The following is a 14,839-nucleotide window of genomic DNA, read 5'->3' as shown; positions in this document are numbered from 1 at the left end:
TGCTTTTTATTTTTTGGTTGTTTGAGGACACGATCACGGAGATAGAACTTCCCTACTCCTGAAAACCGACCAGTGAGCATTTATTCAGCACCTACTATGTGCCCCGAACGGCAATAACTGCTGCTGAGACCACAACAGACCCTCATGAGGCTGACAATAAACTATTGATCCCAGCAGCACTGGGCAAGCTCTTTCAGCGCATCCGCCTCCTTTCATTCTCTCAACGGCTCTGAGACAGGCACTGGGAAGACCCTGCTGGACAGAGGAAACCAGGGCAGAGAGAGGCGGACTCACTTTCCCTGGTGACCCAGCCTGTCTAACCCAGAGGCCGAGTTCTCAACCGTGACTGATGCGCTCATGGAAGGCGCAGCTACACAAGGGCAAAGTCACCAATCCAAAGTTGTGCTGAGCCTCGGAGGATGAGGAAGTTTAGAGAGGCAAGGAGGAGGCAGGGAGAATGCTAGACGTCGTAGAAGAGCAAAGAAAGGGCAGAGATGGGGAGACAGGTGGACAGCGCATGGAACAGGGGGCACCAGCGTTGAGGGCGTGCACGCTTCTGACCACGCGGCATCCCGAGGACTCCTCTGCTTCCTCAGCTCGCGCTCTTCAGTTTCACCATCAGCAACGGCACCCCCACTACCGCACTGTTTGCACCAGGGACTGTTTGTGCATATCATGGATTTAATCCTCACAGAAATCTCTATTTGTGTTATCATTTCACGGTACACGCGGGGAAACTCAAGCTTGATAAAACTGGGTCATCCGCCCCACAGGAAGCAGCTAGCACAGCCGGGTTTTGCTCAAGGGCAGTGTGGCTGGCCCGCGGAGAATGCGTTCCGACCTCCCAGGACCCGCTGCCTTAGGATTTCAGTGGGGCAGGCCCCTCCCTGTCCTCCAGGACTGAACCCTAATGCACCTGAGCCCATCAGCCCTCGTTATCCCAGTCACTCTGTGGATGAAGAGGGGACACGTGACATTAAGTGGGTCCTGTCTGAGCAGAGCCCAGGGCTTCAGTTTGATGGTTGAAGGGAGCGAGTTCTCTCTTGTTTTGAACAAGAGTGATGAGAAGATGTCACGTGTGGAGTGACCTTGAACTATAGCAGCCACTTTAGCACCTTGAGGATGAAGTTTCTACCCAAGGAGAAGGGCAGAGGCGACAATCACAGGGAAATGAGTCACTTTTTTGAAGCCATGAAACCCCTGGCTCAGGCCCTACCTGAAACCTGAGCCCTTCCTAGGCTTTCTGCTGTAAAAGACTTTATTTATTGGAGAGAGAGAGGAGCCAGCATTCTGGTGTAATGGGTTGAGCTGACGCCTGCAATGCCAGCATCCCACATGGGCGCTGGTTCAAGTCCTGACTGCTCCACTTCTGATCCAGTTCCCAGCTAACGTGCCTGGGAAAGCAGCAGAAGATGGCCCAACTGTTTGTGCCCCTGCACCCACATAGGTGACTCGATGATGCTCCTGGCTCCCAGCTTCGGCCTGGCCTAGCCCTGGCCATGTGGCCATTTAGGGAGTGAACCAGAGGATGAGAGACCTCTCTCTCTCTCTGTAACTCTGCCTTTCAAATAAATAAAATAAATCTTTTTTAAGAAAAGAAATAGGCCGGCGCCGCAGCTCAATAGGCTAATCCTCCACCTTGCGGTGCCAGCACACCAGGTTCTAGTCCCGGTCGGGGCGCCGGATTCTGTCCCGGTTGCCCTTCTTCCAGGCCAGCTCTCTGCTGTGGCCAGGGAGTGCAGTGGAGGATGGCCCAAGTGCTTCAGCCCTGCACCCCATGGGAGACCAGGATAAGTACCTGGCTCCTGCCATCGGATCAACGCGGTGCGCTGGCTGTAGAGGCCATTGGAGGGTGAACCAACGGCAAAAAGGAAGACCTTTCTCTCTGTCTCTCTCTCTCACTATCCACTCTGTCTGTCAAAAAATAAATAAATAAATAAATAAATAAAAATAAAGAAAGGAAGGAAGGGAAAAGGGAGAGTGACAGAGAGAGGGGGACAGACAAAGACATCTTCTGTCTCCTGGTCACTCACCAAATGCCCAGAACAGCCAAGACTGGACCACATCAAAGCCAGGAGCCAAGACTGCAACCAGGTTTCCCCCATGGGAGGCAGGAACCCAAGGATTTCAAACAACCTTCCGCTGCTCTCCCACACACATTAGCATGGCGCTGGGTCAGAAGCAGAGCAGCCAGGGCCTGAATCAGTGGTCCAGTATGGGATGTTGACGTCACAAGCAGTGGTTTAACCTGCTGCACTACAACACCGGGCTCTAGGCTTTCTTTCCCATTTAAAACACCCGGAGGCCAGCGCTGTGGTGTAGGAGGTAAGGACTCCACCTGCAGTGCTGGCATCCCATGTGGGGGCTGGTTCGAGTCCTGGCTGCTCCACTTCTGATCCAGCTCTCTGCTATGGCCTGGGAAAACAGTGAAAGATAGCCCAAGTTCTTGGGCCCCTGCACCTGTGTGGGAGACCCAGAAGAAGCTCCTGGCTCCTGGCTTCGGATCAGTGTAGCTCCAGCCATTGCGGCCATCTGCAGAGTGAACCAGCGGATGGAAGACCTCTCTCTCTCTGTAACTCTGCCTTTCAAATAAATAAATAAATCTTTAAAAAACAAAACAAAAAAAACCTTGTATTTAGATTCCCATTGTTTACAACCGAAAATATCTATAGTTAGATACACTGACTCCCAGGGCCACACTGTTAATTAGATTATTCTGCACCTTTAAGACACTCCGGGAGGAATGAGAAAGTTCAAGTCAAAGCACGTATGGGCGAGCAGAGACCTCAGAGATCGTTTCTGCCACGCCACCTGACAACCAACACCCCGCCTCCAGTACACACATGTGCTTTATTGATGGAGAAACCAAGGTCCTGAGATTAACCTGCTGCTCGGGGCACGAGTGGAGCTGTCATCACACACAGATCTCTAGTCTGCCAGCTTCCAAGTGTCTGCTGCAGTGAGAAACACCCACATCACGCTAATGTCGTCCTACTGAACTCTGCAAGAGAACAATTTTCTGGCGTGGACATTTGGCACAGCAGGTGCGACATCAGCTGTGACATCCACAGCCCATATAGGAGTGCCCGGATTCAAGCCCCACTTCTGCTCCTGATGCCAGCGTCCTGCTAATGCACACCCTGGGAGGCAGCAGGTGATGGCTCAGAGAGTTGGGCCGCTGCCACCCAAGCAGATCTATATTGAGTTTCTGGATCCTGGCCTCAGCCTGGCCCAGTCCTGGCTCCTGTGGACATTTGGGGAGTGAAACACAGGCAGCAGATCTCTGTCTGTCCATCTCTGTCTCTCTGCCTTACAAACAAATAAATAATTTTTAAAAATTATTTCCTGTGGCGTAGCAGGTAAAGCTGCCGCCTGCAGTGCCAGCATCTCATGTGGGTGCCAGTTCGAGTCCCAGCTGTTCCACTCCTGATCCAGCTCTCTGCTGTAGCCTGGGAAAGCAGTAGAAGATGGCCCAAGTCCTTGGGCCCCTGCACCTGTGTGGGAGACCCGGAAGAAGCTCCTGGCTCCTGATCGGCACAGCTCAAGCCGTTGCAGCCACTTAGGGAGTGAACCAGCAGATGAGAGACCTCTCTCTCTGCCTCTCCTTCTCTCTCTGTGTAACTCTGAGATAATAAATAATCTTTTTTAAAAATTATTTTCTTTCCACCACAGGCTTAATTTCCTCATTTCACTTCTCTGAAGCAAATTTGAAAATAAACCCAATTCTTTTTCAAAAGTTACGCTCCTAACTCAGCCAGCGGATTGTTCAGTGAAGGTGGCCGGGGCGCTGCTCTCACTCCCTGACCTCTTCCTCCTTGCGGCTGTTGAAGGCTTGCACAAGGATGACCTGCGGCTGGGGTCACAAGACGCGCGCCAGCCACATGACAGCAGGGCAGCTGCACGTCCCAGCCATCATGAAAGATAGTCGGATAAGCCGCAGGAGTTCAGAGAAGAGTGCCCTGCTGGCTCGGGAGCAGAGGGCCGCGGACGGGAGAGGCTGCTTGGCCAGCAGAAGACGGTGTGAACAAAGGCAGCACTAAGAAGGCCTGTGCGAGCCACGGCCAGGGCTCAGGGACGGACACGAGGGGAGGAAAGACGGCAGAGACTGCACTCAGAGGGTGGCGCTCCCTCAGGGACAGCGGGGGTGGGCAGAAGAGACACTAGCGGGCCCAGCGGCCCTGCAGCCTGGCTCTCCTACCTTGAGCACTGCGCATTCTTGTGAGGTGGAGACGGAGACGGGGGGGGGGGGGGGGGGAGAGATAGTGCATTCAAAGCGTTACTCAAGTTACTCAAAGAGGTAGGCGTGAGCACAGTGGTCGGTAGAGGGGTCCCTAACTGCCAACACCCCACAGCAGAGCGCCTGGAGTCCCTACCCGCCTCCTGACTCCAGCTTCCTGTGACTGTGCACCCTGGGAGGCACAGATGATGGTTCAAGCTGTTGGGTCCCTGCCACCCACGTGGGAGACCTGGCTTCGGCCAGGTATGGCGCCAGCTGTTGCAGGCAGGAGATCTGTCATCTGCCTCACCCCCGTTCAAAAAATTAAATTAAAAAAATTTGAAAAGCACCTCATCCAGTGGTAGCTGGCCCTTAGGAAACGCTTGTTGACTGAACGAAAAGCAGAAACAATAGGATCTGCGACTGAGTGGACTTGGAGAGGAAAGGGAGAGGGGCGAGCTGAAGGATTTGGTGACTGCAGTTTACGGGAAAGTTTTTTTTTTTTTTTAGATTTTATTTATTTATTTGAGAGTCAGAGTTACAGAGAGAGGGAGAGACAAAGGGAGTGGTCTCCCATTCGCTGGTTCATTCCCTAGATGGCCGTAACAGCTGGAGCTGGGCCGATCTGAAGCCAGGAGCCAAGAGCCTCTTCTAGGTCTCCTATGTGGGTGCAGGGGCCCAAGGACTTGGGCCATCATCGGCTGCTTTCCACGGGCACATTAGCAGGGAGCTGGATAGGAAGTGGAGCAGCCAGGACTCAAAGCAGTACCTGTACAGGATGCCACTGCCACAGAGGCTTAACCTACCACGCCACAGCACGCAGGCCCCGGCAGAGTTTTGTCTCACTGCACAGAGACTAACGCTTGGGGCAGGCATCAGATAAGTAAACAGCCGTGCAGGGGGAGCAGAACGCTCTGGTGGTCCTGCCAAGTTCCTGGCAGGGTCATCAACGAAGTTATGTTTGGAAATAAGGAACGAGAGAAGACAACAGGCCAGAGTGAGGTAACAGGAAAACAAATCCGTGTACCCCAGGCTCACACCAATGCACGCCCAAGGCGGATGGGCAGATGCCAAGATCCAATCTGACTTGCAAATTTTGCCAGACAGAAATCCACCCAGAGCATCCGGAGTGATCTCCAGTAAACGCCAGGGCCTTCGCCCAGGCCATCAGTCCAGGCGCCACTGCCTTCTCTTGCTCACCTGTCTAAACAACCAGGGCAGTGCCTGTCCAGCAGCCTCACAATGCGTCAAGCCCCAGTGTCAGCGAGTCCTCTGTGGCGCCTTCCCGGGGCCTCCCCGCCACGCCTCCTCAACCCTGGGCCCGCTTCACGTCCCTCGGCTCTGCCACAGGGCAGCTCTTGGATTAGCGCCCATGCTAGTGGTTGTCAGAGACGTGTCTGCAACAGAGGTCCAGAGACTCTAGATCAGAAGTTCCAGAACCTACCCTCATAATTGTCGGGAAACCTGTTAAAAATGTATGCGTATACTCTAGGGCCTCCATTCCCAGAGACCATGAGATTTTGTATTTACTCGAGAGGCTGGAGAGAGAGAGAGAGAGAAAGAGATAGTGAGAACCTCCATCTGCTGGTTCACTCCTCAAATGTCCTCAGTGGCTAGGGTTGGCCAGGCCAAAGCCAAACGAAGGGACACGGATTGAGCCCCTACTCTGTGAAGAAAACACACGGATAGAGGGTTGGCCTGCAAAGAGGATAAAACACAGTTTTACCCCCGGGAGTATGTCTGAAGAGGTAGAAGGATAAATAGCATTCTTAGGATAAATTAATTCTTGAGATCAGCCATATGAGGCCACTACATTAAGTGTAGGAACAAGCCTCTGGGTGGCCACGAGGACTGCACCAAGTGGAATCACTGTCGTGAGGGTGGTGGCCTGCAGCATGGCACACACGTGGGCAATGCTCATGGCACTCACACACACCCATGTGAATAGGACTTTTCTACCATCTGGACCAGCTGTTCTCACACCCTGCTTATCAGAAACACCTGGGAAGGTTTCAAAGAATGACTAGGGGGCAGATGAATACGGCCTAGCGGTTAGGACACCACTGTCCCACATGACAGTGCCTGGGTTCAATACCTGGCTCAAGGGCTGACATCGTGGCACAGCGGGATAAGTCAATACTTGAAACACCAGCATCCCATACTGAAGCAACAGTTTGGTCGCAGCTGCTCCACTTCCAATCCAGCGCCCTGCTAATGTGCCTGGGAAGGCAGTCGAAGATGGCCCAAGTACTTGGGTCCTGAAACCCATGTGAGAGACCTGGATGGTGTTCCAGACTCCTGGCTTTGGTCTGGCCCAGCCCCAACTATTCTGGTCATCTGGTAGTGAAGCAGCAGATGGAAGATCTCTTTGTCTCTCTCTCTCTCTCTGCCTTTCAAATGAATAAAATAAATTAAAAAATAATAATTTCTGCCTCTAGCTTCCTGCTAATGTGAGTGCAGGAAGCGATGGTGAGGGCTATGTAACTGGGTTCCCACCACACCCACAGGGGAGACCCACATGCACTCTTAGCTCCCAGCTTCAGCCTCACCCAGGTTCAGCCATTGTAGGCGTTTGAACCGTGGGCCAACAGATGAGACATTTCTCTCTCTTTCTTCTTTTTTCTGCGTTGTTCTGTCATTCAAGTAAACAAAATAAATCAAATAATAAAAATAAAGCTATTAGTGGGAGAAAGAAAACTTACAATGACTTTATTCATTCTGCCACTTATTAGTTATATGATTTTTTTTAAAGATTTATTTATTTATTTATTTGAAAGGCAGTCACAGAGAGGCAGAGGCAGAGAGAGAGAGAGCAGCCTTCCATCCGCTGGTTCACTCCCCAGATGCTGCGCCAGTGCAAAGCCAGGAGCTTCTTCCAGGTCTCCTACGCGGGTGCAGGGGTCCAAGGACTCAGGCCATCTTCCACTGCTTTCCCAGGCCACAGCAGAGAGCTGGATCAGAAGTGGAGCAGCTGGGACTCAAACCAGCACCCATATGGGATGCGGGCACTGCAGGCGGTGGCTTTACCCGCTGTGCCACAGCGCCAGCCCCAGGTGTGTGATCTTAAGCAAGTTTCTCAAACTCTGCCCCTCTGCTAATTCATCCACGCGACAGAAACAATCAACGCCCGTGAACTTGTTGATAAGGTTGGAGCAATGGATGAAAGCCCCTGACGTACACAGGTCACTACAAATGCAGAGAGGAGCTATAACCACAATTACGTTAACTAGATGACCCCTCGAGCCTACGTTCCTCATAGGTAAAATGGGGACATGTTACAGGTGGAGCTTAAATAAGAAAAGTGTTACTGCCCGAGGCCTGGGACACTGTACATCCCCGGAAATGATAGGGACAGGTGAATGATGCTACGCGTGTCTCAATACACCCAGCCAAAGTCTCTTTCATTTTTCCTGGATTAAACCCTTTGGCAAAATGGAGTCTCTCTTCCCAGACCTGACACACTCCCACCCAAGCCAGAGAGTCTATGACCCAGGCCCAGAACAGGCCCGAGCGGCCTTGTCCCGCCCTGGCGCTGGTGCTGGGGGCACGGCCGGCCTTCCTGCCACTTGTGTGGACTTTTCATCTCTGGCTATTCCAGGACGGAGGCCAAGATCAGCACGGCCCCGGCTCTCTGGGGACTCAAAGCTGCCTGCTCTGACCTTTGGTATCTGCAGGAAGCGAGGAAATGCCATCCTGCTCCTAGAGAACACAGAGACACCAGGGCTCAGCGACAGCCTGGGCAATGAGCGGGCCAAAGAGGCCAGGCGCTGCAGGCCGTGTCCCAGGGCAGGAAGAGAGGTAATAAAAGTCCTCGCTGTAGCCAGTGGAGGTCTCAGCTTCATTTATCGTTTTAGATTTTTTTAAAAAAGATTTCTTTATGGGGCATAGTAGGTTAAGTCTCCACCTGTGGCTCTGGCATCCCATATGGGAGCAAGTTCGTGTCCCGGCTGCTCCTCTTCTGATCCAGCTCCCTGCCTGTGGCCTGGGAAAGCAGCAGAAGATGGCTCAAGTGCTTGGGCCCCTGCACCCACATGGGAGACCTGGGAGAAGCTCCTGGCTCCTGGCTTCAGATCGGTGCAGCTCTGGCCGTTGTGGCCATTTGGGGAGTGAACCAGCGAATGGAAGACCTCTCTCTCTCTTTTTTTTTTTTTTTTTTGACAGGCAGAGTGGACAGTGAGAGAGAGAGACAGAGAGAAATGTCTTCCTTTTGCCGTTGGTTCACCCTCCAATGGCCGCCGCGGTCGGCGCGCTGCGGCCGGCGCACCGCACTGATCCAATGGCAGGAGCCAGGAGCCAGGTGCTTTTCCTGGTCTCCCATGGGGTGCAGGGCCCAAGCACTTGGGCCATCCTCCACTGCACTCCCTGGCCACAGCAGAGGCAACCGGGACAGAATCCGGCGCCCCAACCGGGCCTAGAACCCGGTGTGCCGGCGCCGCTAGGCGGAGGATTAGCCTAGTGAGCCACGGCGCCGGCCCTCTCTCTCCTTCTCACTGTCTGTAGCTCTACCTCTCAAATAAATAAAATCTTAAAAAAAAAAAAAAAAGCTTTACTGATTTATTTGAAAGGCAGAGACACAGACAGAGACAGAGAAGTAAAGGGATCTTCTATCCGCTGGTTCACTCCCCAAAGTGCAGCAGGGGCCCAAGGACTCGGGCCTCCTTGCACTGCTTTCCTAGGCCATTAGCAGGGAGCTGGATCGGAAGTGGAGCAGCCGGGACTTGAACCGGCAGCCACGTGGGATACTGGTGCTGCAGGGGGTGGCTTAACCCACTGCCCACAACACCTGGCACGGTCTCAGTTTTAAAGCACTTTCACCCGTCTTCACTTACTGGCTCCACCACACAACCTCGCCCTAAAACTGATGGTCATTTCCTTCTCATCCATGAAGAGTCAAAGACCCAAACAGGCTGTATGATTTCCCCAAGGTCGCAGAGAGCGAGAGGCTGGGCCGGACTAGAACTGTGCCGGCTGACATCAAGTCCAAGGCTCTTCTGAGGATCCGCAAGGAGGAATGGGGACCCTTCTCCCAACAGCAAGGAAAAAAGGACAGTGAGAGAAACAGCGACACACACGAGGTATGAAGGCCCATAAGGCAGCCCATGTTTGGGACCTCGTGGCTCAGTGGGTCAAGCCGCCACCTGCATCCCGTCATCAGAGTGCCTGGTTCAATTCCTGGCTTTCGATCCCGTTCCCTGCTAACGCTCCTGGGAGGCAGCAGAACTTAGGTCCCTGCTACCGATGTGGGAGACCCGGGTGCAGTTCCTGGCACCTGGCTTCAGCCTGGTCCGTCCCGCTGTTGCAGCCGTTAGGGGAGTGAACCAGTGGGTGGAAGACCTCTTTCTCTGTTTCTCCCTCTTTCTCTCTGTTGTTCTGCCTTTCAAATAAATAAATAAATTGCTAGAAGAGTAAGCAGGTTAAGCTTCTGCCTGTGTCTCTGGCATCCCACGTGGGCACAGGTTGGAGACCCACCTGCTCCACTTGCAGTCCAGCTCTCTGCTATGCCTGGGAAAGCAGCGGAGGACGGCCCAAGTGTTTGGGCCCCTGCACCCACTAGGAGACCCAGAAGCAGTTCCGGGCTCCTGGCTTCAGCCTGGTCCAGCCCTGACCATTGTGGCCATTTGGGAAGTGAACCAGCGGATGGATGAGTTCTCTCCGTCTCTCCCTCTAACTTTGCCTTTCAAATAAACAAAATAAATAAATAAATCTGGGGGGGGGGGGCAGCACCAGCCCAGGTTTCAGGGGTGAGGCTCCCCCAGGCTCCAGGACCCAGAGAGAGGCTGCAGATTGAGCTCAGGGTAGGGTTCCAGGGCCGGGGGAGGGAACCAGCGACTGGACCGCAGGGGGCTGAAGGGTGTGGCTGGACACTGGGGGTGTCTGAATAGGAAACAGGGCGAAGGTGAAAGATCAGTGCGCAGTGCCTGAGGTGGTTGACAGACGAGGAAGCCCCAAACTGGGCTGCCCCAGGAAAAAGTCTGCAGACAGTTCAGTTCAGAACAGCTTTCTCCAAACACACTTACCCAGTCAAGGTGATCCCTCAGAAGTAATCCCTGTCGTTTAACTCGACGGAAAGGAGAAACCGCCCAGGAGCCCGTGGCCCTTTGGTAGTTGTAGTTTTCAGGATCAACGTGGGCGCTTGAAAGCATTGCCCGCGTCCATGTCAGGAACTACAACTCCCGAGGTGCACCGCGCGAGACGCGCAGTCTGGTCCTGGGACTACAGTCCCCAGAGTTCCACGCGACCCCGTGGTTGGAAGAGGCCGCCCTAAGGCGTAGGATGCGATGCGATTCCTCCCCCTGGTGGTCTGAGCCGCGGCCGCAGTCGAAGCCACGGTTGTAGGCACGAGCGGAGGGTTACTGCTTATAGTCATGCGGCGCTAAGAGGGACGGTCGGTAACTCTCCGCCTCACTGGTCCTCGAATAGTTCCCAGGCGTGCCTGGAAAGAGCCGGAGTTTCCCTTTATTCTCGCAGCGTGGGGAGGGGGTCCGAGCTTGCTTGGTGTCCCCCGCGCCCCCGCATCGGGCTTCCTCTGAGAGTGTGAGACAGGCCATTCAAACGATGGGCAGGTTCCCTACTGACCTGCGTCTGTTGACACCTGTGATTTTCCATTGTGCTTTAGCGACTCTGGCGCAGAGAAGGGAGGACGCACGCCACCCTCTCCCCGGCCCCTCCATTCACCCCTTTGACTCCCCTGTGCTGGCTCGTGGGGCACACCAGTGATCAAGGGGTCGTCCGTGGCTTCGGCAGGGTTCAATCAAGCACAGGATTCGGACAAGTGAGTAATTACGACACAGCAAGTGTGCCTCAGGAGGGGAAACACAGCCTGGAAAGGGGCACCTGCCCTGCGTGGGGGAGGGGCAGCCTTGTGAGGGAGCGGTGTCACGACTGAGACCCCAGGGAAAGGACTTAGCGCTGAGGACACTCGGACCAGGTATGCTGATGTCAGCGCCAGCGCGAGTGCAGAGGGCGGGGATGGAATGGAGAGAGAAAAACAGGGCCGCAGGCACGGTCCGGTCTTCGAGTCCTCTAACTTGGGTCTCAATGGAGCAAGGACAAAAAGCCTTAGATCAGGCTGACCTCTCACCTACATAGAGCAAGCAGGCCCCCAGTCCTCTGCCCTGCCAACACAGCCCCACCCTGCCTTGGCCAGCCCCGCCCTGCATGGACTGCTGGACACAGCACTATCTGAGGAGTGCAGCCATCAGCCTGGGCTCCCCCCACTGCTCCCAGACAGTCTCCCCCAGCTCAGCAGCTCGGCCCAGACCCCTCCCTGCTCACACTGATCTCACAGGACCTTTAGAAGGAGCCCAAGTTCTCCCTCTGTCTTGGCAGCCAGGGTTTAGCTCAGACCCCCAGGCCCCTTCCCGCCACTTTGTACTGTAGAAACCGCTCGTCTGTGAGGGAGGGGGCCCTCGCCCTGCTGTGTGTTCCCCTGGGAGTGCGCCCCTCCCAGGCTCTCTCTTCTGCATAAGCCTGGTCTGGCTGTGGCTTCATCCTCTGTCTCTTCTCTCCTGACATCAGAACCTTCGACAGCTCCCTGGAGCCTTCTGAGGGAGGCCCCAACTTCTCAGCCTGGCATTCAGGTCCTCCCAAAGTGGCCCCCTACCCCCGTGCACTCCGCGACTCGCCTGCCCCGCTGCACTCACCTCCTCTCCTGCCTCGGGATGCTGCAGGTTCCCATTGTTCCCTGGGCAGCTGGGCTGCCTGCTCCTTCTTCCTTTGCAGGCCCCCTAATCCCCTGCTCCCCGTGAGGCTTCCCTGACCCCTGCAGGCCCCCAGAACCTCTGCTGGGACATGTGTGTGTGTGTACCTCTCACTTGGAGGCTTAACCCTACTGTCCTGTGGAAGTCTTAACTCCCCAACCAACTGGGAGCTCCTTGAACTTGGGCGCTGTGCTGAGTCCTACACGCGCTCTCTCCACCCACCTGCCCCACACTCTCCCAAGTCCCCAGGGTCCAGAGTCCCTGCTGTAGGCATCTTTGAGCTGACCTGTGTCCCTGGCATACTCTTGCCTCCACCAGCCTTCCAGGAGCCAAGATGAAATCATCAGGAGGGGGCCAGCGCTGTGGCGCAGCGGGTTAACGCCCTGACCTGAAGCGCCAGCATCCCATATGGGCGCTGGTTCAAGTCCTGGCTGCTCCACTTCCCATCCAGCTCCCTACTAATGGCCTGGGTGAACAGTGGAAGATGGGCCAAGTGCTTAGGCCCCCTACACCCATGTGGGAAACCCGGAAGAAGCTCCTGGCTTCTGGCTTCAGATCAGCCCAGCCCCGGCCACTGCAGCCATTTAGGGAGTAAACCAGCAAATGGAAGACCTCTCTCTCTCTCTCTCTCTCTCTCTCTCTCTCTCTGTAACTCTGCCTTTTTAATAATAAGTAAATCTTTAAAAAAAAAAAAAAGTCATCAGGAGAGAGGGTCGTTGGCACCGCACTGTGGTAATTAAAGCCCTGGACTTAGTTAAAGCTGTGGTTGTTGGTGGTGGCCACAGATGAGAGAGTGGCTCGCTTCAGCTCATTTGCTGAGCCTGAGACACAGGACACACCAGAGTCCCTGGTCATGACAGGGACAGCTTCTTCCAGTCTCCTACTCTCAGATGAGGCCACACGGGGGATTTAAGATTTCTCAGGGATGGGACTGTCACAGCCTGGTTTACTTCTTTTTCTTTTTTAAAGATGTATTCCTTTGAGCGTGTGTGTGTGTGTCAGGGGGAGAGATAAAGAGAGGAGGAGAATCTTCCAAATACTACAGCCAGGGCTGGGCCGGGCTGAAGCCAGGAGCCTTATCTGGACCTCCCACATGGGTGGCAGGGACCCAAGTACTTGGGCCCTGTTCCAGTACCTTCCCAGGCGCATTAGCAGGAAGCTGGAATGCAAGTGGAGCAGCATGGCAGGCGGAGGCCTGACTGTGCCACAAGGCCCACTTGCTCCTGCTTCTCCTCCTCTGTCCCCATTAGCCGGGTCTTCCTTGGGCCCAAACTCTTTCCTCAAGCAAAATAAAGTAGCTGAATTCAATTACATTTCCTTTTTTATTTTAATGTTTATTTGAAAAAGCAGAGGGATAAAGACAGAGAGAGAGCTTCCATCTGCTGGTTTACTCCCCAAATGCCTGCAACAGCCAGGGCTTGGCCAGGTCAAAGCCAGGAGCCAGGAACTCCATCCTGGTCTCTCACGGGGCTGGCAGGGGCCCAAGCACTTGAGCCATCACCTGCTGCCTCCCAGGGTGTGCGTTAGCAGGAAGCTGGAATAGGAAGTTCACCTTTTCTGGGATAAACCACACATGTAGGTTGTCAGCAAATCCTTGATTTTCCAGCCTTTCATCATAGCTCTTGTCCTCCAATAGAGCAAAGTTTACCATGCCAACTCTGGCCTGTCACTTGTTGTTAAATGACTTCCAGCTGGCATTTGGGTGGCTGGCTTTGGGTTTCTTGTTCTTCCCTCTACTTGCCAAAGTTGGTCGACAATTTTTTTTTTTTTTTTTGACAGGCAGAGTGGACAGTGAGAGAGAGAGACAGAGAGAAAGGTCTTCCTTTGCCGTTGGTTCACCCTCCAATGGCCACCGCGGCCAGCACGCTGCAGCGCTGCGGCCGGCGCACTGCGCTGATCTGATGGCAGGAGCCAGGTGCTTCTCCTGGTCTCCCATGGGGTGCAGGGCCCAAGCACTTGGGCCATCCTCCACTGCACTCTCGGGCCACAGCAGAGAGCTGGCCTGAAAGAGGGGCAACCGGGACAGAATCTGGCGCCCCGACCGGGACTAGAACCCGGTGTGCCGGTGCCGCAAGGCGGAGGATTAGCCTAGTGAGCCGCGGCGCCGGCCGACAATGGTTTTTAATCAAAGTGTAATAGGTATATAATCAAGAACACTAATCTTAACTATCCAGATTAGATTTTGTTTGTTTGTTTATTTTTGACAGGCAGAGTTAGACAGTGAGAGAGAGAGACAGAGAAAGGTCTTCCTACCGTTGGTTCACCCCCCAAATAGCTGCCACAACCGGTGTGCTGTGCCGATTTGAAGCCAGGAGCCAGGTGCTTCCTCCTGGTCTCCCATACAGGTGCAGGGCCATCCTCCACTGCCTTCCCAGGCCACAGCAGAGAGCTGGACTGGAAGAGCAGCAGCCGGGACAGAATCTGGTGTCCCAACCGGGACTAGAACCCGGAGTGCTCCGCAGGTGGAGCATTAGCCTAGTGAGCCACGGCGCCGGCCCTGTTTGTTTATTTTTTAAAGATTATTTATTTGAAAGAGTTAGAGAGAGGAAGAGATAGAGGGATCTTTCATCCACTGGTTCACTCCCCAAGGGCCTCAACAGCCAAGGCTGGGCCAGGCTGAAGCCAGGAGCTTCATCCGGGTCTCCCAGGTGGGTGGCAGGAGCCCAAGTACTTAGGCCATCTTCTACTGCTTCACCCAGGCTGTTAGCACGGAGCTGGATAGGAAGTGGAGCAGCCGGGACTTGAACCAGCACCCATATGGGATGCCGGCATTGTAGGCGGCGGCCTTACCTGCTACACCACAACACAGGCCCCTACAGCCTAGCTTTTAAAAAGCATTTGTTGGCCGGTGCCGCAGCTCATTAGGCTAATCCTCCACCTTGCGGCGCCGGCACACCGGGTTCTAGTCCCGGTCGGGGTGCCG

At 54.5% G+C, this 14,839-nt stretch overlaps 1 protein-coding gene across 4 annotated transcripts in view; it reads right to left on the bottom strand.

Moving 5' to 3' along the window:
* The window catches only part of PAFAH2 (platelet activating factor acetylhydrolase 2), a 36,871-nt gene extending 26,352 nt beyond the window's left edge, over window positions 1-10,519 (bottom strand). For 3 of the 4 annotated variants that reach the window (XR_011390832.2, XR_011390834.2, XM_051856854.3), the window contains exon 1: window positions 10,234-10,391. Coding sequence is in view for 2 of the 4 variants with exons in the window: in XM_051856854.3 (XP_051712814.1) it covers window positions 10,234-10,359 (126 nt within the window). In the remaining 2 variants the exon portion in view is untranslated. Of the gene's footprint in view, window positions 1-10,233 lie in introns of all 4 variants that reach the window. The other variant, XM_002716106.6, reaches the window with a different exon arrangement.
* Between the last annotated feature and the right edge of the window lie 4,320 nt (window positions 10,520-14,839).

Source organism: Oryctolagus cuniculus, chromosome 7, assembly GCF_051225735.1.
Source record: "Oryctolagus cuniculus isolate XC-2025 breed Fujian yellow rabbit chromosome 7, ASM5122573v1, whole genome shotgun sequence".
NCBI lineage: Eukaryota > Metazoa > Chordata > Mammalia > Lagomorpha > Leporidae > Oryctolagus > Oryctolagus cuniculus.
The sequence above is the reverse complement of the archived record's forward strand: the minus strand, read 5'-3'. Positions and strand labels throughout refer to the sequence as shown.